Here is a 21444-nt window from a genome sequence, read left to right on the forward strand (position 1 = left end):
CAGGTGACAGTGGTAATTGGATTGAGATTGCATATGGCACAAGTTCTGGAGTTGTCAGGGTTATAGTTCAGCACCCAGAGACTGTTGGCTCTGGACCTCAACTCTTTCAGACTTTTACAGTCCACCGTAGCCCAGTCACTAAAATCATGCTATCAGAGCGACACCTCATATCAGGTAATTAGTTTTAGTTTTTGCACGTTTAATTTTGATTCTTAATTCTGAAAGTTCATAGCCAGACCGTTGCACGTAAATCTGGCCATAAAGCGCTCTCATTCCTGTCTTTACCTGTGCTGAGTATTTCGGATATGGACAGCCATCCTGTTGCTGTTTCGGCTGTATCCTCTGTACTTTTGTCTCCAATCAGTTTGTGCAGATAATAATCACGTGCGCACGTGGACGGTCACTCGCTTCCGTGGTATGATTTCTACCCAGCCTGGATCCACACCGTTGGCATCTTTCAAAATCCTTTCTCTAGAAGACATTGATGGACACGCGGGCTGCAGCGCTGGGAATGATATTGGTAATATTTGGAAGCATTGCTCTGTGCATAGTCAGAAAGATACTGTAACATTGCTACTACTAAGTGTTACTTATGGAAAATTTTTGATATGCTCGTCAGCATTTATATCTTCCTTTCAAATCTAAAAAATCTATCTTTATTAATTACGACATTGGATTTTTCTAAGACTGGCAACAAAAAGATTTGTGCCTTATCATGACCCAGTGAATGAATATTACTTTTTTTTTTTTTTTTTTAGCTTAATATCATGTTTCTCGTTCGCCTTATTGGGGGACACAGAGACCATGGGGGTGTATGCTGCTGCCACTAGGAGGCTGACACTATGCACAAAAAAGGTTAGCTCCTCCTCCGCCGTATACACCCCACCGACCGGCAGGAAATTCCTCAGTTTAGCTTAGTGTCAGTAGGAGGTGGACACGGGTCTTTTATTAGACCCATATCTACCTCAGTGTGCGTCGTTTCTTTGCAGGTTCCGGAGGGATACGGAGTGAACAGTCACATCCGTACTCCCACAAAGAGACTATGAGTACGGCGTGTACTGCCACCCCGTATCCTCATAGGTCTCCGCAGCAGGACCAGGAGCCTCGCACAAGTAGGTGCCAGCCACACGGACGGTCCTTGCCCCCCGCCTCCCACCCTCTCGCCTACCAGAGCCTGAAGGTTGGATGAGGCGCGGATTTCATAGAGACAGCGTGGGAATTTCAGGTACCTTTATTGTAAGGCCCCCTGCCTGGGTGAGTATGTCAGTCTTCCCCCGGCGTTTTCTCTTGGAGCGGTCGCCAGGGGGACCACGTTGGGGTCCCTGCACTCCCCGCATCCCCCCACGGTCACCGCATCCATGCAGGCCCCGGGTCTTCACGGGCCTCGTTCTGCGCTTCCCCCCCTTTTTTTCCATTTCGGCAGGGGTAGCACTGGAGTCAGGCAGTTCTGGGCAGGGACGTGGCCCGGTGTTGCGACGCGTCTTCCGCGCCGACCCCCTGCTGACAGGCGGCCGCCGCAACTAATTTAGGCCCCGGCTTGTGTTCGGGCCTACCGCAGCGTCGCGGCCACGCCCCCCCGCCCCTTTCTACTAAGCGGGCTTCACTCCCGCTCTCCCCAGGCCCTCCCCCCGCCTTTCCCTCTCCTGCCCAGCATATTATGGCTAGAGGGCAGCAATTATTAACCCTGCGAGGAGCTCCGCCCTTCCCCTTCCCCGGGACCCGCGCTTTTCTACAGGCAGGCGCCATCTTCACAGCCTGCCAGCCGGACGCAGCTGGAGAGGCTCCCCAGCCCCTGAGCAGTTTCTGCAAGCAGCTTTTTGCCTCTTTGGGACGGCCAGCCGGACTTCTCCCTGATCTGCATCCCCGGACAGGTCGAGCAGCATCGCTTTTGGGGACACCGGACCGTGAGTAGCTCTGCACGGCAGACTGACCCTTCTCCGCCCTCTGTCCCCCAACCTTCCGGCACTACCTCAGGTTTTTCACAATGTCTATCCCTAAGCCTGATCGTACCCGCTCTTCGGCCCTCCCCTGCACCCTAGTCAAGTTCTTCGCATGTTCTTCGTGCAACCGCAAACTTCCCTCAGGTCAGTCCTCTCCCCTCTGCCTGGACTGTAGCAATCCAATCCAGCCCGACGCCGCTCAGGAGCCATCCATAGCCCCAGGGGTGAGTGAGCCCCCCTTGCCGGGTTGGGCCTCCTCCCTATCACAGTCGGTGGCAGACCTCACCAAGGTGTCTCAGTCCCTAGTAGCCGTTCTGGATAAGTTGCCCTTGGGAGCTTCTGCGGGACCTAGCACGTCCCAGGACGTCCCATCTGAGCCAGCCAGTGTCAGTCGCAAGAGACCCAGGCAGGATCTCCAGGCGGAGTCCTCTCCTCGCCCTACCTCACCCCATACTCCCCAGCAGTCTCCCTCTCGGGCCTCCTCTCCCGAGTCAGGTGAAGCGCTTTCGGAATCTGAAGGGGTCTTAGAGCTGGATTCGGATCAGGATGCGAACATGAAGGTTACGGTGCAGAACCTCATTGCCGCGATTCACCATACCTTCGACATCACTGACGCCCCTGCGAAATCCTCAGATCAGGAGGTTTCGTTCAGACGGGCGGAAACACCTTCCAGGGTGTTTCCCTTTCATTCCGAGTTTGGGAAGATTTTTACCAAGGAAAGGGAAGATCCGACTAGACGCTTTCAAAGAGGAAAGCGTCTCGGCGTGCTGTATCCGTTCGCTAAAGAGCTCACGGACAACTGGGCTCTCTAATAATACTGTTCTTCCACTGTCGGGTGTAGCGTCTCTAAAAGATTCTAATGACAGAATCATAGAATCCCTAGCAAAGTCTGCCTTCGAGGCGGCATCTGCGGCGGTATGTCCAGTCTTTGCTTCATCTTGGGCAGCAAAGGCTATATCCGCTTGGGCAGAGGACCTTCGGCAGGGCATTCTGGATAAGGCACAATCGGAGCATTTGGCCGATCTCGCCAATCAGATTTCCCATGCGGGGGATTATCTGCTTTCTGCTTCCTTGGATGCCGCATCTTTCGAGGTTCAGGCGTCAAGCAACATCGTGGCAATCCGACGTACAATTTGGCTCAAGGCCTGGCAGGCGGACTTGTCCTCTAAAAAGTCTCTGACTAATCTGCCTTTTCAAGGAGTGCGTCTCTTTGGGACCCAATTGGACCAGATTATTAAGGACGCTACCGGAGGTACGAGTTCTCTTCTCCCCCAATCCAAGCCTCGCAGACCTCCTCCAAGGCGTCAGTTCCGTCCCTTTCGGTCTTTCCGCCGTTTCAATGCGGCGGAAAACCCTTCCAACCAGCAAAGGCCACAAGCACGTCAGGAAAGAAAGAAGGTCTCCTTCAGCCCCACTCCGTCCTGGCGGTCCCACTCTTCCCAGGGAAGACCACCCAGATCTAGATCTGGACGGTCTACGTCCGCATGACTATCATCGGTCTTCCGTGGGTCCCTTCCAATTGGGAGGTCGACTTCTTTTCTTCAGCGACGTCTGGTTCACCTCAGTAGAGGACGCTTGGGTCAGAGAGGTAGTATCGACAGGATACAAAATAGTTCGTTTCTCTTCCACGGGATCGCTTCTTCCAATCCCGTCCGCCACGGGATCCTGCCTTGATCCCGGGGTTCGGTTCGGCCATCGCCTCTCTCCTCAGCTCCGGGGTGATTGTGCTCGTTCCCGAATTGGAACGATTCACAGGGTTTTATTCAAACCTGTTTGTGGTGCCGAAAAAGGACGGGGCGGTTCGACCCATCTTGGATCTCAAGTTACTCAAGAGAGTTCGCTTCCGCCACTTCCGGATGGAGTCGGTTCGCTCGGTGATTGCCTCCATGGAGGAGCAGGAATTCATGTGTTCCATAGACATCCAAGATGCCTATCTACACGTGCCCATATTTTCCGGACATCCGAAGTTCCTGTGGTTTGCGATTCACCACGAACATTATCAGTTCGTCGCGCTCCCTTTTGGGCTCGCCACCGCTCCCAGGGTCTTCACGAAGATTATGGCGGCGTTGATGGCCTTGTTGAGGATCAGAGATCTTGTTCTTTTTCCGTATCTCGATGATATTCTGATCAAGGCTCCCTCCTTTCATCAGGCCCGCCTAAGTGTGGCGATCGTTCTAGACACCCTGTCCAGTTTTGGGTGGATCGTCAACCGGAAAAAGTCCTGTCTGATTCTTCCCCTGCAGCAGGGCGTCCGATCACTACAGATCGCACGGTTTTCATCTCTCAGGACAGCCATGAGGATTCTGGGGAAGATGGTGGCAGCAATAGAGGCAGTTCCCTTTGCTCAGTTTCACGCCAGGTCCCTCCAGCAGGCCATTTTGTCCAGGTGGAACAGGTCGGCTCTGTCTCTGGATCGTCCGGTTCGTCTTTCATGCCGGATCAAGCAGTCTCTCAACTGGTGGTTGACGTCTCTCCTCATTCTCTCGGGGCGGTCCTTTCTTCCCAGATTGGCACAACGGACGCCAGCCTCATCGGCTGGGGTGCAGTGTTCCGCAATCACACTGTTCAGGGTCGATGGTCGACTCGGGAATCAGCTCTGCAGATCAATGTCCTAGAGATACGAGCGATCCTTCTGGCTCTCGTCCACTGGGAACGGCGCCTCAAGGGCCTGCCTGTCAGGATTCAAACAGACAATGCCACAGCGGTGGCGTATATCAACCGACAAGGGGGGACACGGAGTGTCTCAGCCCTGGCGGAAGTGTCCAGAATTCTTCAATGGGCTGAGACCTTTGTTCCAACAATTTCCGCGGTTCACATTCCCGGCGTGGACAACTGGGCCGCCGATTTTCTAAGCCGCGAGGGTCTCGCGGCAGGGGAATGGTCCCTACATCCGGAGGTGTTTCATCTGCTCTGCCGTCGGTGGGGAACCCCGGACGTAGACCTCATGGCGTCTCGCCTCAAAAGGAAGGTACCACAATTCGTGTCCAGGTCTCGGGACCCAATGGCAGTGGGCGCCGACGCTCTGGCCGTTCCTTGGTCACAGTTCGAGCTCCCCTACCTGTTCCCTCCCCTGCCTCTTCTTCTCAAGATGTTGAAGAAAATCAAGGCAGAAGGGATTCCAGTCGTCCTCATCGCCCCGAATTGGCCCACAAGGTCTTGGTTCGCGGACATTGTCAACCTTCTCGCGGACGCCCCCTGGAAGCTTCCCGACAGGGCAGATCTGCTGTCGCAAGGCCCGATTTGCCACCCCCATTCTCGGTCGCTCAATTTAACGGCGTGGCTGTTGAGACCGAGGTTTTGAAACGGGCAGGATTCTCTGATCGAGTGATTCATACCATGATCCGCGCCAGAAAGCCTTCCTCTTCCAAGATCTATTACCGTACTTGGAAAGCCTATTTCTCCTGGTGTGAGGCCAATGACATCGCGGCCATGGTTTTTTCGCTTCCTTCTGTTCTGGCGTTTCTTCAGACAGGGCTGGATGCGGGGCTTGCTCTCAGTTCCTTGAAGGGTCAAGTTTCGGCACTGTCCATTTTATTTCAGAAGATGCTGGCCTCCCGGCCCCAGGTCAAAACCTTTCTTCAGGGTGTGGCTCACACGGTTCCTCCGTACCGAGCGCCCGTGGATCCTTGGGATCTTAATTTCGTTCTTGGGGTTCTGCAAGGTCCTCCTTTTGAACCTCTCAGGGATGTTTCCCTTGCCCTCCTTTCTTGGAAGGTGGCCTTTCTGGTGGCCATTACTTCCATCCGACGTGTGTCAGAATTAGCGGCCCTTTCTTGCCGCTCTCCTTTTTTGGTACTTCATCAGGACAAGGTAGTTCTGCGGCCTCCGCCCTCTTTCCTTCCAAAGGTGGTATCTTCGTTTCACCTCAATGAGGACATTGTTCTGCCATCCTTCTGCCCAAGCCCAGCTCATCCTCGGGAGCGATCCTTGAACAAGCTGGACCTGGTCAGGGCATTGAGAGTCTATCTAGCCAGGACATCTTCCTTGTGGAAGTCAGACTCTGTTTATCATTCCAGACGGTGCAAGGAAAGGTCACCCAGCCTCAAAGGCCACTATTGCTCGCTGGATCAGATCGGCAATTTTGGAGGCATACCGGGTCAAGCATCGTGCAGCTCCTTCAGGGATCAGAGCGCACTCTACCTGGGCGGTGGGTGCCTCCTGGGCGGTGCGCCACAGAGCTTCCGCGCTGCAGCTTTGCAAAGCTGCAACGTGGTCTTCGGTTCACACTTTTGTGAAATTCTACAGGGTCCACACCTACGCTTCGGCGGACGCCAGCCTAGGTAGAAGGATTCTGCAGGCCGCGGTGGTGATTCCACTGGCCTAATGGAAGTTTGTTTCCCACCCCAGGGACTGCTTTGGGACGTCCCATGGTCTGTGTCCCCCAATAAGGCGAACGAGAAAACAGGATTTTTTGGGTTGCTTACCGTAAAATCTGTTTCTCGGAGCCTTCATTGGGGGGGACAGCACCCTCCCATGTTCTACAACTCGTGTTCTTATGTTTGTCGATTTGGTTACAGTTGAGTTGTTCGTTCTGTTTTCAATCTATTCCGTTACTTCTCCTACTGCTTTCTCACTAACTGAGGAATTTCCTGCCGGTCGGTGGGGTGTATACGGCGGAGGAGGAGCTAACCTTTTTTGTGCATAGTGTCAGCCTCCTAGTGGCAGCAGCATACACCCCCATGGTCTCTGTGTCCCCCAATGAAGGCTCCGAGAAACAGATTTTACGGTAAGCAACCCAAAATATCCTGTTTTTGATCTTTCAGGTCCTTTTGGAGAACGAGACGACCAACAGGTATTCATTCAGCGAGTTGTTCCCGATTCTAACATTGTCTACGTCCGTCTGTCTTCCACTGGAAAGAGGTAATTCATTTCTATAATCCATTGTCCCCATTATTATTTCTACTGGGGTTAATCACACCTTGTCTTCTGTAGGATATGCGAGGTTCGTTCTGTGGATGGTTCCCCTATTACTTCTTTCACAGTTCATGAGTGCGAAGGATCTAGCCGGATAGGTTCCCGCCCAAGGCGCTACCTGTTCACGGGACATGCCAGTGGTTGCCTCCAGATGTGGGATCTTACCACTGCCATGGAGGTGGCGAATAAGGGTGAAAATAGAGGTAGGAGCTTTCTTAAGCATTACACTGTCCAGCTTTCCGGTCCATTTGTATCATGGCGCTTTTACATGTGAAAAGGAAAAGGGGTATACATAGAAAACAAATACAGTAATCAGAATAAAATGAGTCTCCGACTGATACAGGGGGAGAGAGGACCCTGCCCGTGAGGGCTCACAATCTACAAGAAGATCTCTTTAAAGGGAACCTGTTATGCAACTTTGGCTGTCCAAACCTTGTTCAGCATAAATCAGGACATCGGCTTCACGAATGCATCCAGGATTTTGATTTTCCTGAAACACTCCGGTATTTCAGAGAATTTATAGATTTTTCCTAGCACCGCTCTATAGGAAAGACCTGTCAGATACCTGGAGTGTTGCTGGCATAAGTCGGCCTAGGACCGTGCTGGACTATTTCCTGGTTGGACCCTCTAACTATATTTTCTCTCAAGCTCCAGAGCGTGTTTTGGCAGCATGAATCAAGTGACAGGTTCCCTGTAACTTTACTATCCTATTGTAGTCTCTGTGGGATCTTTTTAATCACCCCCTATAGCCTTAGAAAATGGTGCCTTTATTATTAGGTCCTTGTCTTTGCATATTCTCAAATTGATTTGAACCACTAAGGGACCCTGACAAAATGCTGCAGCTATATGAGGGAGCATTGACTTTGACTATTTCTAGATTATGGTCACCTTTTGACTTCGGGGGAATTTTTATTTTTTTTACATATATTAGTAGTGGCCTAATAAAATAGCATGTTTCAATCTGCAATCTTTAGTCTTTCATGAATTTTCAGACTCCCTGCTATGCAGACCCAAGTGTTAGATTTTTCTGATGTGGGAGTGTTTCTCCCAGTTATACAGGCTGGATGGGATATCTGTGCTTATTGGGGGGGGGCTACTGTCTTCATCAGCTCAACATCAGCACTGCTTCTAGCCTGCACCTTTTTCATCTCCATGTGCTTTTCTCTCTTTTTTTTTTTTTTTTTTTTTTTTTTTAATTTATGCTCTCTGTCCTCACGTAGACTACGGTAGATAAGGGACTTGTATACACCCTGCAGTAGCAAAATGGTAGAAATGTTTTAATAATTGCATTCAGGAAGTAAATTGACTAAACAAAACTGTAAAGGTCTACTTAGGCTTTAAACTAAGGTGATCACTAGTCTTTCCCATTTTCTCCTCCCTTACAGTGGAGCTGGGGGGTCTTACTCAGGAGGAGCTGCTGGAACAGCTGGAGCAGTGTGACCTGGCTCTGACTCGTACTCCTGAGATGAGCCCGGCCACATCGTTCTCTCACACTGTGAATCCTCGTGCATCCATATCCAGGTACGTATACTGTCGGTATAACACCATGCACCATGTGATCACCTACACGTCCTCTTGTCCTTGACTTTGCACTAAATATATTTAATGTCCCAGGGCCTTGTATGGATCAGTGCAAGACATTCTGTGAACCTGATTAAAAAGTGCAGCTATCGGGAGAAAATTAACTTGTTTCCTCCTGTAAGCCGCTGGCTTTCAGTTTTTGGGGTGTGCACTGCTTACTATGTTGTCTGCAGCAGCTGTAACCATGTCCTGACACTTTGACAGCTGGCTCTGCAGAGAATTTGTATAGAGCGAGCCTTCGATGTGCCGTGGCGTGCTTGCAGGATAGTGAGCGGTGACTGTAGCCGCTCCTTGTATCACCTCGATAACTGAAAGCTGGAGGTTCCCAAGAGGGAAAAAGTTAATTTTTACCCGTTAACCGCACCTTCACTGTGGTGGCCATGAAGCATTGTGACGTCATGTAACTTGCAGAGTAACTCTTCATCTGCAGGTAAATAGCATTTTCCAAGGTGACTGGTTCCCTATAATGACTTTTTAACCTGTTCATGGTTCCTTCCTGCAGCTTACAGTCCCAGCTAAGTGACATCCCACGTGATCGTTTCTCAAGGCTCATGGTGTCCTCTTCACATCGCCCCCAAGCCACATCTGTTCGCCCCTCTGAAGCTTGGGCTTCTCTGTGCAGCTTGCAGCCGCACCTCTCAGGAAGCTTTAATTCATTGCACAAGTCGGACACATTGCCCCGTTCCAACACAAGACCCGGGAAAGTTCAGAACAACCAGCTAAAAGTAGATGCCCAGGGCTCTAATCCACCATCTCCTCATATCAGTGGCAATTTTGTGGAGCGCTGCCAAGAGCTTGCTCGTTTCACAGAGTCCCATCAATCTGACTCCCGTCGATCTAGCATCGACGTGACTGCCAGCAGAGCCAAGCCATCACGGGGCTGCGCATCAGTGAGACGGCCGGCCTCTCCTGCACCCCAGCAGCCACCACCACTGTGCATCGCGCCATCCTCATCTCCTCAATCCTCTGCAGCAGTATTTGATATTCCTACACCTTCACCATCTCCCCCTAAACCCCCACCAAAGCCCAGACTGAATGAGACTTCTTTCTAAGAGTCACAGCGTAAACGAGAAGCCGCCATTAACGAGTGAAGATCATGTGGGCAACACTATTTGATTTCCTCCTGGACCTACTTAAAGTATTAAAGGGTTTGTCCAATGACGCTCTTTTCTGCACCTGTCACAAGGTATTTGCAGACGCGACGTCATCAGAGCCCCTGGATGGCCCTATATGTATTCGTTGCCATTAGTATCGACTGAGAATTCTGTTCCTTTTCCACATTTTCGTTTATTTATTGTGGGTCCACTTTTATAAACTTTTATTCTTGCGTTATACTCCTTTTTTTTTTAAACTAGTAGTAGTAGTAGAAGCAGCAGCAATACGGATTCAAGTCTCAATTTTTCACCTTTTAGATTTGTGCCTTATTAGACGAGCCTGAGGGGTATTACTCAATGGTGCCTTTTCCAAGTGCCATTCTGGCTGTGTCAAAGCCAGATCATTGAATTAAGGTAATATTTTACATCCAACCTTTTATACAATCACTGTGAACAACGAGCACAGGGAATCGTCGTACTGTACGTCTGCTGACATCTCGCCATTGGCATAGTTCGGCACATACATAGGGATATTTATTTAGTATTCTTTATTTTCATTTTCTGGATCAAACCACATCTTGGTTGCAAGGAATTATAGTTTGGAAATGACTGACTTTTTAGTGGAGGAGTTTGGATGCAGTTTTTAATGGGGATGTCCAGGATATGTAGTTTTTCTTTTAAATTTTTTTTTTTTTTTTTTTTTTATACAGAAATGGCACTATTCTTGTTTGTGGGTTTAAGTGAATAATCTAAAGTGCAATACCAGATATAGCTCATAGATAAGAATAGTGTGTTTTTAGAATCCTGGGCAACCTATTTTAAGTGTTGGAGGAATGGCTGCTTTATTTTAGAAACCTTTCTTCTAGGTGTCTGACTTTGCTGCTCAGCCCCATTCAGTTGTAATATCAGACACAAATGATTTGATAGGTGTGGTGCTGTTCTTGGGGAAAAAACACGTTTTTCTAATTCAGTAAACTGCTGGAGTTGAGCCAAAAGATTCCCAGGACCCTAGTCCAGTGACCATGTCAGTAGTCTGTGGCTACTGGACCAGAGCACTGTAAACCTTCTTGCATCATGCCCAGTATCTGCTCTGTCGTGCATGCATTGTGCCACGGTCGTTTAGTAGTGGGAGGTACATGTGACTCTGGTCCAACGGACACAGGTTACCTACATGGCCGCTGGGTCCTCAAAATCTTTTTTTGTTCAACTTTATTAACATCCCTTTGTTTTACCCTATCCAAAAATTGTCTCATCCACTATTTTTATATTTTGTTCAGATTACCTTGCAACCTTCAAGATAGTGTTTGGCCATCGTCCATGCATAAAGTATATACTATGTTTTCAAGTAAAAATATATAACCAAGTTTACACTATGAAAAATGTGCTTTTAAGAGTAATTATACTTCCTTGATGGTCTAGGGCTGTTGGGGGTTAGTATCAGCATTCCTGGTGCTTTAGGTTTGTAAGGGGTTAGTAATATCATTACTGATGATCCTGGGTTGTATTAGCATTCCTAGTGGTCTAGGATTGTAAGGGATTAGAAGTGGCATTCCTGGTAGTCTCGGATTGTAAGTGGTTAGTATTGGCATCCCTGATGATCCTGGGTTTAAAGGGGTTTGTATCTGCTTTCCTTTATGGTCTCGGGTTGTATTAGTATCAACAACATCCCTGGTGGTCTAGGGTTGTAAGGGATTAGTATTAGCATTACTGGTGGTCTAGGGTTGTAAGACGTTAGTTTTAGCATCCATGGTGGTTTAGGATTGTAAGGGGTTAGTATTAGCATCCCTGGTGGTCTAGGATTGAAAGGGTTTAGTTCATTGTATTCACCTTCCTCTTCCATCTTCTCCTCCGTTACGTCAATGAACAGATCTAGTGTTTTATGAATTAGTGAATGTCTTGTACATTACTTGCCCCTGGTTACTGACACTGCTCGGTCCCTCATCTATCTATCTTTTTTTTTTTTTCTTTAATGTAAAAGAGGCATGAAAGTGTTAGGCTGGTTTCACATTTGCATATGGAGGAGCTGCGGACTTCCTCTGTGAAGCTCCGCCCACTGCTGCACCTCCTCCTGTCAGCTCCGCCTCCGTCGGCATGCGTACTGCATGCCCTATCTTTAGCATTAGGTAAGCAGGCCGGGCCGATGTATGTGGATGCAACCAAGATGCAACACGTTGCGTTCGGCGCACCTAATGCTAAAGATGGGGGGCGCAGGCCCCATGCCGACGGAGGCAGAGCGGACCGGAGGAGGTGTGGCCGTGAGCAGAGCTTCACGGAGAAAGTCAGCAGCCCTCCGCAGCTCCTCCATACGGAAATGTGAAACCCGGCTTACAGATGTGTTTGCTACAAGCAATGTGTTTTTATAATTATGACCATTTTTAAGTGCTGTTACTAATATTTTAGTCATTTGAGTGAGCGACTAACGAGCTTTAGTCTGGTATTATAAGACGGCTGTATGTTGGGGGCTTTTCTGAGTGAATGTGAGGGTCTGTGTTTCCTTTCCTAATCCTGTGCAAAAACTGTGAGCGACTTCCAGCAGAAAAAAGTAAAACTTTCCTTAACAGGAACACAGATCTTAGACCTAACAAATCTATAAAAGGGCAAACTAGACACTTTTAGGGTCTGATTTATCTCTTTGCACTTGAAAACTGTTGCACAACACATAATTGGGCAAAATATTGTTTTGTCATTTTTACACCAGCTTTTTGAAAAGGAGCTGGAGTTTAGATACAAAGAGTCGTACCCAGACAGTCATGATCCTTCTGGTTGACTGACAGCGATGGGCGGTTATTAGAGCGGCGGAGAGCAGAGGCTCGGGAAGAGCTTCCATACCTCAAAAGCACTTCAGCCTCATTTGCATGTGGTACACAGGTATTCTGCAGAAATATAAAAATTCACGGCATAACCAGTGTTTTTTCAAAAATTGCTTCTCAAAGTATTGTTCTCATAGGGATGCAGGGCCATGGCCACTACAATCTCTGAAGTTAGACCCCCAACAAAGCAAAAGATATGATAGATATATATACATACACACACCCCCCCCCCCTGGCAAAAATTGAGAGACCACCACATCAAATCCCTGTCATAGGCAGGCCATTCTCCAGACCTGAACCCCATAGAAAACCTCTGGAATGTTATCAAGAGGATGATGGATAGTCACAAGCCATCAAACAAAGAAGAACTGCTTACGTTTTTGTACCAGAAGCAGTGTGAAAGACTGGTGGAAAGCATGACAAGACGGATGAAAGCTGTGACTAAAACTCATGGCTATTCCACAAAATATTGATTTCTGAACTCTTCCTGAGTTAAAACATTAGTATTGTTTCTAAATGATTATGAACTTGTTTTCTTTGCATTATTTGAGGTCTGAAAGCACTGTTGTCTTTTTTGACCATTTTTCTTTGTCAGAAAAAAAATACAAAATTTATTGCTTGAAAATTCAGAGACATGTCAGAAGTTTTAAAAGAACAATTTACATTTTACTCAAAAATATACCTATAGAGAGAAAAATCAGACAAACTGAACATTTTGCAGTGGTCTCTTAATTTTTGCCAGAGCTGTATAATGGATTCTTGGGAAATTTTACATCAATATATTGAACCTTTAAAAAAAGCAGCAGAAATAAACAAAGAAAAAATAGTAAGGCACACATTTGGACATGTTGGAAAAATTGCGGCAGGAGTGACATTTTCTGTAATTTACACAAATGCATTAATAGGTCGGCCTCAACGCTGCAGAACAGGAACCTCTAGACCAAATATCCTGTACATAAAAAACAATATATATATCTTTGCCACGCTGAGAAGTGACGTCTGTTCAGGTCAATGCATTGCATTAATAAAACTCAGTGCCATTATTTTTTATTAAATTTTATATTTCTTTGTTTGACTAATACTTTTGTCACCTGACTTGTATTTTCTTTCTAAAATATTAATAAAAATAAGCTTTCATGTATGTTTTTCGTTATATAATTTTTTTTTATTTTTTTTTTAAACGACTGTGACTTGTTAACTGTGAAGGTTGACCAAAAAACGTCCACACGTGTCCTGCCAGTTCTATTATATTACTGGTCGCTATGAATAGGAACTTGGTGCATATATACATACATTTGAAAAAAAACAAACATGCATACAATATATTGTGTTTTTATTTTTTAATAGACGTGGATTGTTTGCATCCCTCTATTAGTGGATACGGTATTGTTCTATATTGGCGTTATTTCCTAGTTTAGAAGGTGCAGGCGCACACTACTCCTAGGACCATGATATTCCCAATGGTGGCAAGAATGGCAATCCACATCCAAACAGTTTCGCAGGTAATTCTCCCTCTGTCGCCAGGATCTGCTCTGTGCATTGGTCCAGTGCTGAGCGTTGAAAGCGAAGTCTGGAGAGACAGGTCCCCGTTGTAAGAGGCATATAGAAATAACCCACTCATGGCTGAAATCTACAAAGTCAGAACAGACAGTCCATGAGTCATAATAATGACATAATTAATAATAAGTTCATAATTGATTGTGTTGTGTATATTAAATGCACCAGTGCCTAATGCCAAGAGTGAAATATGAGGATTGACCGTCTCATCGCACAATGGCGGTATTTACCAGGGGAACCTCTGATCTTCCCAAATTGCAGGACCTCATGTTGCTACACACCCATGACTCTCGCTTATCTCCCAGTGTACCAAAGGATCTGGTATACAAAAATCCATGTGTTGAGTTTAATGATAATTGTAAAGTGTATCTCCCACTAAAAGGAAACCTGTCAGGTGTTTTCTTGATGTCCCAAACTGTTACCACTACAGTACCCTTTCAAGGAGATGGAAAGATGCTGAGAAATTAAGCTGATCATGCCCTATACTGCCCAATCTCTTATAATTGTATCCCTAGACATTCCCTAATTTGAACTGTACTTTCAATAACTCCTATCTTATCATAACAATACAGTCATGGCCAAATGTTTAGAGAATGAAGCAAATATTAATTTTTACAAAGTCTACTGCTTCATTTTTTCTAATGGCAATTTGCATATACTCCAGAATGTTATAAAGAGTGATCAGCTTAACAGCAATTACTTGCAAAGTCAATATTTGCCTAGAAAATTAACTTTATCCCCCAAAACACATTTCAACGTCATTGCAGCCCTGCCTTAAAAGGACCAGCTAACATCGTTTCAGTGATTGCTCCATTAACACAGGTGTGGGTGTTAATGAGGACAGGGCTGGAGATCAATCTGTCATGGTTAAGTAAGAATGACACCACTGGAAACTTTAAAAGGAGACTGGTGCTTGGCATCATTGTTTCTCTTCTGTTAACCATGGTTATCTCTAAAGAAACGTGCAGTCATCATTGCACTGCACAAAAATGGCCTAACGGAAGAGTATCGCAGCTAGAAAGATTGCACCTCAGTCAACAATCTATCGCATCATCAAGAACTTCAAGGAGAGAGGTTCCCTTGTTGCCAAAAAGGCTCCAGAGCGCCCAAGAAAGACCAGCAAGCGCCAGGACCGTCTCTTAAAAGTGTTTCAGCTGCGGGATCGGGCTACCAGCAGTGCAGAGCTTGCTCAGGAATGGCAGCAGGCAGGTGTGAGTGCATCTGCACGCACTGTGAGGCGGAGACTCTTGGAGCAAGGCCTGGTCTCGAGGGCTGCAAAGAAGCCTCTTCTCTCCAGAAAAAACATCATGGACAGACTGATATTCTGCAAGAGGTACAGGGAGTGGACTGCTGAGGACTGGGGTAAAGTCATTTTCTCTGATGAATCCCCTTTTCTATTGTTTGGGACATCTGGAAAACGGCTTATTCGGAGAAGACCAGGTGAGCGCTACCACCAGTCTTGTCTCGTGCCAACTGTCAAGCATCCTGAAACCATTCATGTGTGGGGTTGTTTCTCAGCCAAGGGAATGGGCTCTTTCTCAGTCTTGCCTAAAAACACAGCCATGAACAAAGAATGGTACCAGAATGTCCTCCAAGAGCAACTTCTCCCAACCATCCAAGAGCAGTTTGGCGATCAACAATGCCTTTTTCAACATGATGGAGCACCTTGCCATAAAGCAAAGGTGATAACTAAATGGCTCAGGGAACAAAACAGAGATTTGGGACCATGGCCTGGAAACTCCCCAGATCTTAATCCCATTGATAACTTGTGGTCAATCATCAAGAGACAGGTGGACAAACAAAAACCTTCAAATTCAGACAAAATAAAAGCATTGATTTTGCAAGAATGGACTGCTATCAGTCAGGATTTGATCCAGAAGTTGATTGAGAGCATGCCAGGGAGAATTGCTGAGGTCCTGAAGAAGAAGGGTCAACACTGCAAATATTGACTTGCTGCATTAACTCATTCTAACTGTCAATATAACCTTTTGCTACTCATAATATGATTGCAATTATATTTCTGTATGTGATAAAAACATCTGACAAACACACATAAAAACCAGAGGGCAGCAGATCATGTGAAAATATAATATTTGTGTCATTCTCTAAACTTTTGGCCATGACTGTACACGTTGCCACCACAGAGAGGTATTAGGTTACAACTATTAAACTCTATGTAGATGGGAAGAAGAGCAGAGGAGAGACAGAGTAAGATTCTGCTGAGCTTTGTAACAAGTCTTTTACCTCACTCCAGAGCTGGACTCACATCTACACTGCTCAGTACTGATATATTTTGTCCTCCATGCTGCTTCTCGCTCTGTGCTAATAAAAAAGAAATCTCTCATGTCTCTGTTATGGGTAAGGGAGACATATCATGGCTGCTTGTCTTCACACCAGCTCAGAGTCCATTGCAAATTAAGAGGTAGAGCCTGCAGAGGAGAAACTGGTAAAAATGCGGGATACAAGTCACATAACAGCCAAATATAGTTATTCTTTTGTTCGTAGACATTGTAGTTTATTCTGAAATGTTAAGTAAAGTTACCTTTTGTTTCTTGCTTCATTGGGGGGACACAGGTTACCATGGGGTGTATGCTGCTGTCGTTAGGAGGCTGACACTATGCAAATAAGAAAAAGTTAGCTCCTCCCCAGTAGTATACACCTACCGACAGGCCCAAATTACCCCAGTTTTTGCTTACTGTCTGAAGGAGGCGGACCTGGATTTAACACCAGATTTGCAGTATTTTTTCCTTACAAGTTTTGTGTGTGTTATTAATCTTTTCACCTTTATTTTTCAGATACAGCTCGTTCGGTAATGGTGCAGATTTCTCACCGTTTTCCCACATTTAAGCGACCGAGAGAGCAGTGTGGTGTCACCCACATCGCCCACTCTCGGGCGCACTGGCATGACTTTGTCCCCTGTCACCCGTCGTGGTGTTTCAGGGCAACTCTCGGTGGCCAGTCCTTGGCCGGTGGTGGCCTTCCCCCTTATTCTTAAGGGGTGACACAGTCTTCTGCGCCGTTGGGACACGGTGCGGGAAGGAGGATTATTTTCCCAGGACCCTCCCCGAGGGCTCCTGATGCCATCCTCAGCTATGAAGAGGAGCCGGATTCAAGAAACAGGCAGTAGGTCACCCCCCCCGACACCGCTAAGCCCCTGCAGCACCCACCAGTATGCCACTGCAGTCCCTGCTTCTCGGATTCAAATTCTGTGCCATTTTTCACATAGCACGCGCTGTCCGACATTTTCTTACAGCCCTATTCCTCCGGGTTGTTCTCCGGTTAGGCCACGCCCCCGCCGGCTCTCACTATCAACCGTCTCTTCTCCCCTGCTCGGGCACGCCTCCTTGTTGGCATCAGCCAATCGGCGCCTTCCTTTCATTTTCCAGCGCTGGGCACGCCCCCCTGCCTGTTCCTAGGTCCCGACTCTCACATTGCGTTCATAGCACGCTGGTCACGCCTCCACAGGTGGGCCAGCCTATCAGGACGCCACTTTCAATTTCTTTGGCCGGACACGCCCCTTCCTTTTGGCTCAGAGTGTACAGCCTCCATCTTATGCTCCTGCAAGTCTTTTCTCTCTGGGACCTCAGATACCAGCCTCCTCATCTGGGTTTCGGCGGGGGACTCGGCTACCTGCGCTACTGCATCGCTGGGTGTCTGGTAGGCTCTGCTTTCCTTACCCTGACGTCTGTTAGCTTACCTCAGCAGTATCACCTCCATAGCGTTCTGCTGCAGTATTCACATAGACTCTACCTATGCCTAATTCTGCAGGGGCCTCTGGCTATATCCCTACGGTAGTTCACTACGCTTGTGCCCGCTGTAAGAGAAAGTGGGCTTCAGGTCAGCCGTCCCCTTTCTGCTCATCCTGCAGTCCTTCCACCATGTCGGCACCTCAGGACTCTAACGCCTGAGATGAGAACACTCCCCCACCCCCTGAGTGGGCTGTTGCCATGTCCCAGTCGGTTTCAGGTCTGACCGTTGTCATGTCTCAGTCAGTTTCAGACGTCACCAAAATTTCACAGTCCCTGGTACAGGTCCTGGAGCGTATGCCGCATCTCTGCCGCCACCGATGCTCCGAACACCTCTCACGGTGATTCGCACGCACCTGACCATGACCTTCCCAGAGACTGATCAGGAGAAAGGACTAGGAAGCGTACTCTGTCTAGCTCCCCAGATTCTGCAGCACCAAGGGTGCCCCTCTCTGCCCGTTCCCCCTCCTCGGAGGCGGATGTCGGGTCAGACGTAGCCTCTCTGTCAGAGTCTGACTCTGACGCAGATCACACCTCTAGAATGCAGGACATGGTAGGTAGCCTTATTTCGGCTATTGTACAAATGCTCGAAATAAAGGAGGAAAATTCTACTGCTCAGGACCAATCAGTTTTATTCAAACAGGTAAAACGTCCTTCCAAGCTTTTTCCCAATCACAACGAGTTTGACATCACTACCTCTAGACACTGGGAAAACCCCGGAAAACACTTCCCGGGAAGAAAACATCTGGACATCCTTTACCCCTTTAGTCCTGACCGCGCCAGCAAATGGTCAGAATCTCCTAAGGTGGACCCGCCGGTTTCATGTTTTACATCTCAAACAGTCCTGTCCATTCCCGATGCGTAATCCCTCAAGGACGCTACGGACAGACAGATTGAGGCCTTAGCCAAATCAGCCTTTGGGGCATCAGGCACTTCCTTTTGCCCTAACTTTGCCTCCTCATGGGTGGCGAAAGCAATATCTGCCTGGGCCAAGATACTCCGTTGAGGCATTGTGGCAGCAGCTCTCACAGAGGAGCTAGCAGATTTGGCAGATCAAATTGCCCATGCTGGTAAATACTTGTTGAATGCCTCCCTGGATGCTGCTTCTTGCTCAGCAAGAGCAAACAGCAACATTATCGCTATTCGCCGCATCCTCTGGCTGAAGGCGTGGAACGCAGATCCGGCTTCCAAAAATTCCCTCACTGGCCTGCCTTTCCAGGGCGCCAGACTCTTTGGGGCCAAGCTAGACCAGATCATTTTGGATGCCACCGGAGGCAAAAGTACTTCTCTGCCCCAATCCAGGCCAAGACACACCTTCAACAGAAAGGGCCCTCAGCCTTTTCGGCCCTTCTCTTCCTCAGGCGGATCCTCTCAACTGGACCATCCCTCCGCTCAGGGAGAAAGAAGGAAACCTTCCTTCAAACTTGCCCCTCGCTGGAGGTCTAGGAGCCGCCCCTCTAAGCCCTCCGGTTCTCACAGCCACAGATTTTCCTCTAAATGATGGATTACCCCCACCTGGGAATCTTTCCACGGTGGGAGGCAGGCTTCTTTTCAAAGAAACTTGGTTGGCGGCGGTCGATGACGCCTGGGGGAGGTTGTCACATCAGGCTGCAAAATAGAATTTTCTTCGCTCCCAAAAGGACATTTCTTTTTTTCTCGCCCACCAAAGCAGCCCTCTCATGCCCCAGGGCTTTCCCAAGCTGTCTCTTCTCTACTAAACTCAGGAGTGATTGTACCCGTTCCTTGGCATGAATGGTTTTCCGGTTTTTACTCAAACCTGTTCGTAGTCCCAAAAAAGGATGGCTCCCTTTGACCGATCTTGGAGCTCAAGCAGTTGAACCGTCACCTTCGAGTTCGCCACTTTCGAATTCAGTCCTTGCGCTCGGTGATCACCTCCATGGAACCGGGGGAATACCTTTGCTCTGTGGACATTCAGGACGCTTACTTGCACGTTCCTGTTTGTGTGCAGCATCAGAAGTTCCTCAGATTTGCCATACAGGCGTGCCATTACCAGTTCACAGCTCTCCCATTTGGTCTGGCGTCCGCCCCCAGAGTCTTCACGAACATCATGGCGGCGGTCATGGCCGTCCTTCGTTCAAAGGGAATTCATATAATCCCTTATCTCGATGATCTCCTGATCAAGGGTCCATCTCGCCGCGACTGCGATCACAGCCTCCAGATCACTCTGGATACGCTGCATCGCCTCGGCTGGATAGTCAACAAAGAGAAGTCGACCCTGATCCCTTCTCAGTGTCTTGTTTTCCTGGGCATGGAATTCGACACCAGCCAAGCTCGAGTGCCTTCCAAAGAAGAAAATTTCTTCCCTCTGACAGGAGATCAAAGCCCTAAAGCGCCTGGTCCCTCTTCCTATTCGGCTCTGCATGAGAGCCCTAGGGAAGATGATTGCTTCCGTCAAAGCAGTGCCGTATGCCCAGTTTCACTCCTGCCCTCTCCAGCTGGCCCTGCTGTCTGCTTGGGACAAGACAACTTTCTCCCTGGACCATCCAGTGCTTCTGCCTCTCAAGGTGAGGCAATCCCTAACCTGGTGGACGCTTCCCACCTCGATCCTACGCGGGAGATCCTTCTTTCCCATTTTATTGCAGGTCATCACCACCGATGCCAGTCTCCTGGGTTGGGGAGCAGGTTTTCTCCACCTCACGGCGCAGGGTCGCTGGGATGCTCAGGAAGCTCTCCTGCCAATCAATCTTTTGGAGATCAGGGCAATCTTTCTTGCCCTCATCCGCTGGCAGTCCATCCTCGCGGGGAAGCCAGTCCGCATCCAGTCGGACAACGCCACGACCATGGCGTACATAAACCACCAAGGCGGAACTCGCAGCAAGCAGATCATGCTGGAGGTGGCAAAGATTCTGCGTTGGGCAGAAAGCCATGTTCCCGCCATATCAGCCGTACACATTCCAGGAGTGGACAACTGGGAAGCCGATTTCCTGAGCCGCGAGTGGTCTCTCAACTCCGATGTCTTCCACCAAATTTGTCTGAGGTGGGGTGTTCCAAATGTCGACCTCATGGCATCTCGAACAAACCACAATGTTCCGCAGTACGTAGCCAGGTCTCGGGATCTGATGGCCATCGGTTGCGACGCTCTTGTGTTTCCGTGGTCCCAGTTTTGCATGCCTTATCTGTTCCCACCTCTTCCCCTGATCCCAAGAATCGTGAAAACGATAAAGGCAGAAGGGGTTCCCGTTCTGTTAGTAGCTCCAGATTGGCCACGATTGGCCTGGTATGCGGAGCTAGGAAACATGCTCTCAGACGTTCCCTGGAGGCTTCCAGACCGTCCGGATCTTCTATCGCAGGGGCCCTTCTTCCACCCAAATTCTCGGTCTCTGAATTTAATGGCATGGCCGTTGAGGCCGCGGTCCTGAGAGATGCAGGTTTTTCCCACAAAGTCATCCAGACCATGATTAAGGCAAGGAAGCCGGCATCATATCGCATCTATCACAAATGTTGGAAAACCTTTTTCGGTGGTGTGAGGATAACTGTGTTTCCTATGACTTTTTCTCTTCCCTCCGTTTTGGGTTTTCTGCAGTCGGGTCTCGACTCCGGCCTTTCCCTCAGTACCTTAAAGGGTCAGGTGTCTGCTCTAGCTATCCTCTTTCAAAGAGATCTGGCTTCTCTTCCCCAGGTGGAGACTTTTCTTCAGGGCGTCGCTCACATAACGCCTCCTTACCAGTCTCCTGTCGATCCATGGGATTTGAATCTTGTTTTGAGCGCCCTCCAGCGTGCGCCTTTCGAGCCGATTCAGGATATTTCTCTTACCCTCCTCTCGTGGAAGGTCGCCTTCCTG

General features: G+C 48.4%; 1 protein-coding gene and 1 long non-coding RNA gene across 3 annotated transcripts in view; one reads left to right on the plus strand and one right to left on the minus strand.

The window, feature by feature from the left end:
* The window catches only part of SHKBP1 (SH3KBP1 binding protein 1), a 39815-nt gene extending 26335 nt beyond the window's left edge, over positions 1-13480 (plus strand). The window contains exons 13-18 of the mRNA XM_073549295.1: positions 4-174; positions 365-520; positions 6704-6800; positions 6873-7057; positions 8240-8375; positions 8938-13480. Coding sequence (XP_073405396.1) covers positions 4-174; positions 365-520; positions 6704-6800; positions 6873-7057; positions 8240-8375; positions 8938-9487 — 1295 coding nt within the window. The 3' untranslated portion in view covers positions 9488-13480. The remainder of the gene's footprint in view (positions 1-3; positions 175-364; positions 521-6703; positions 6801-6872; positions 7058-8239; positions 8376-8937) is intronic.
* A 175-nt stretch (positions 13481-13655) lies between these two features.
* Positions 13656-17168, minus strand: LOC141052085 (uncharacterized). Of its 2 annotated transcripts, XR_012220738.1 has the most exons (3): positions 17064-17168; positions 16141-16511; positions 13656-13969 (listed from the first exon to the last, which is right to left on the minus strand). It is a non-coding gene; the product is annotated as an uncharacterized lncRNA (long non-coding RNA). The 2 variants fall into 2 exon arrangements; XR_012220737.1 differs by having other exon boundaries at positions 16141-17168.
* Between the last annotated feature and the right edge of the window lie 4276 nt (positions 17169-21444).

This window comes from Dendrobates tinctorius, unplaced genomic scaffold (assembly GCF_039654945.1).
Source record: "Dendrobates tinctorius isolate UK_male_01 unplaced genomic scaffold, ASM3965494v1 ptg000158l, whole genome shotgun sequence".
NCBI classification, from domain to species: Eukaryota; Metazoa; Chordata; class Amphibia; order Anura; family Dendrobatidae; genus Dendrobates; species Dendrobates tinctorius.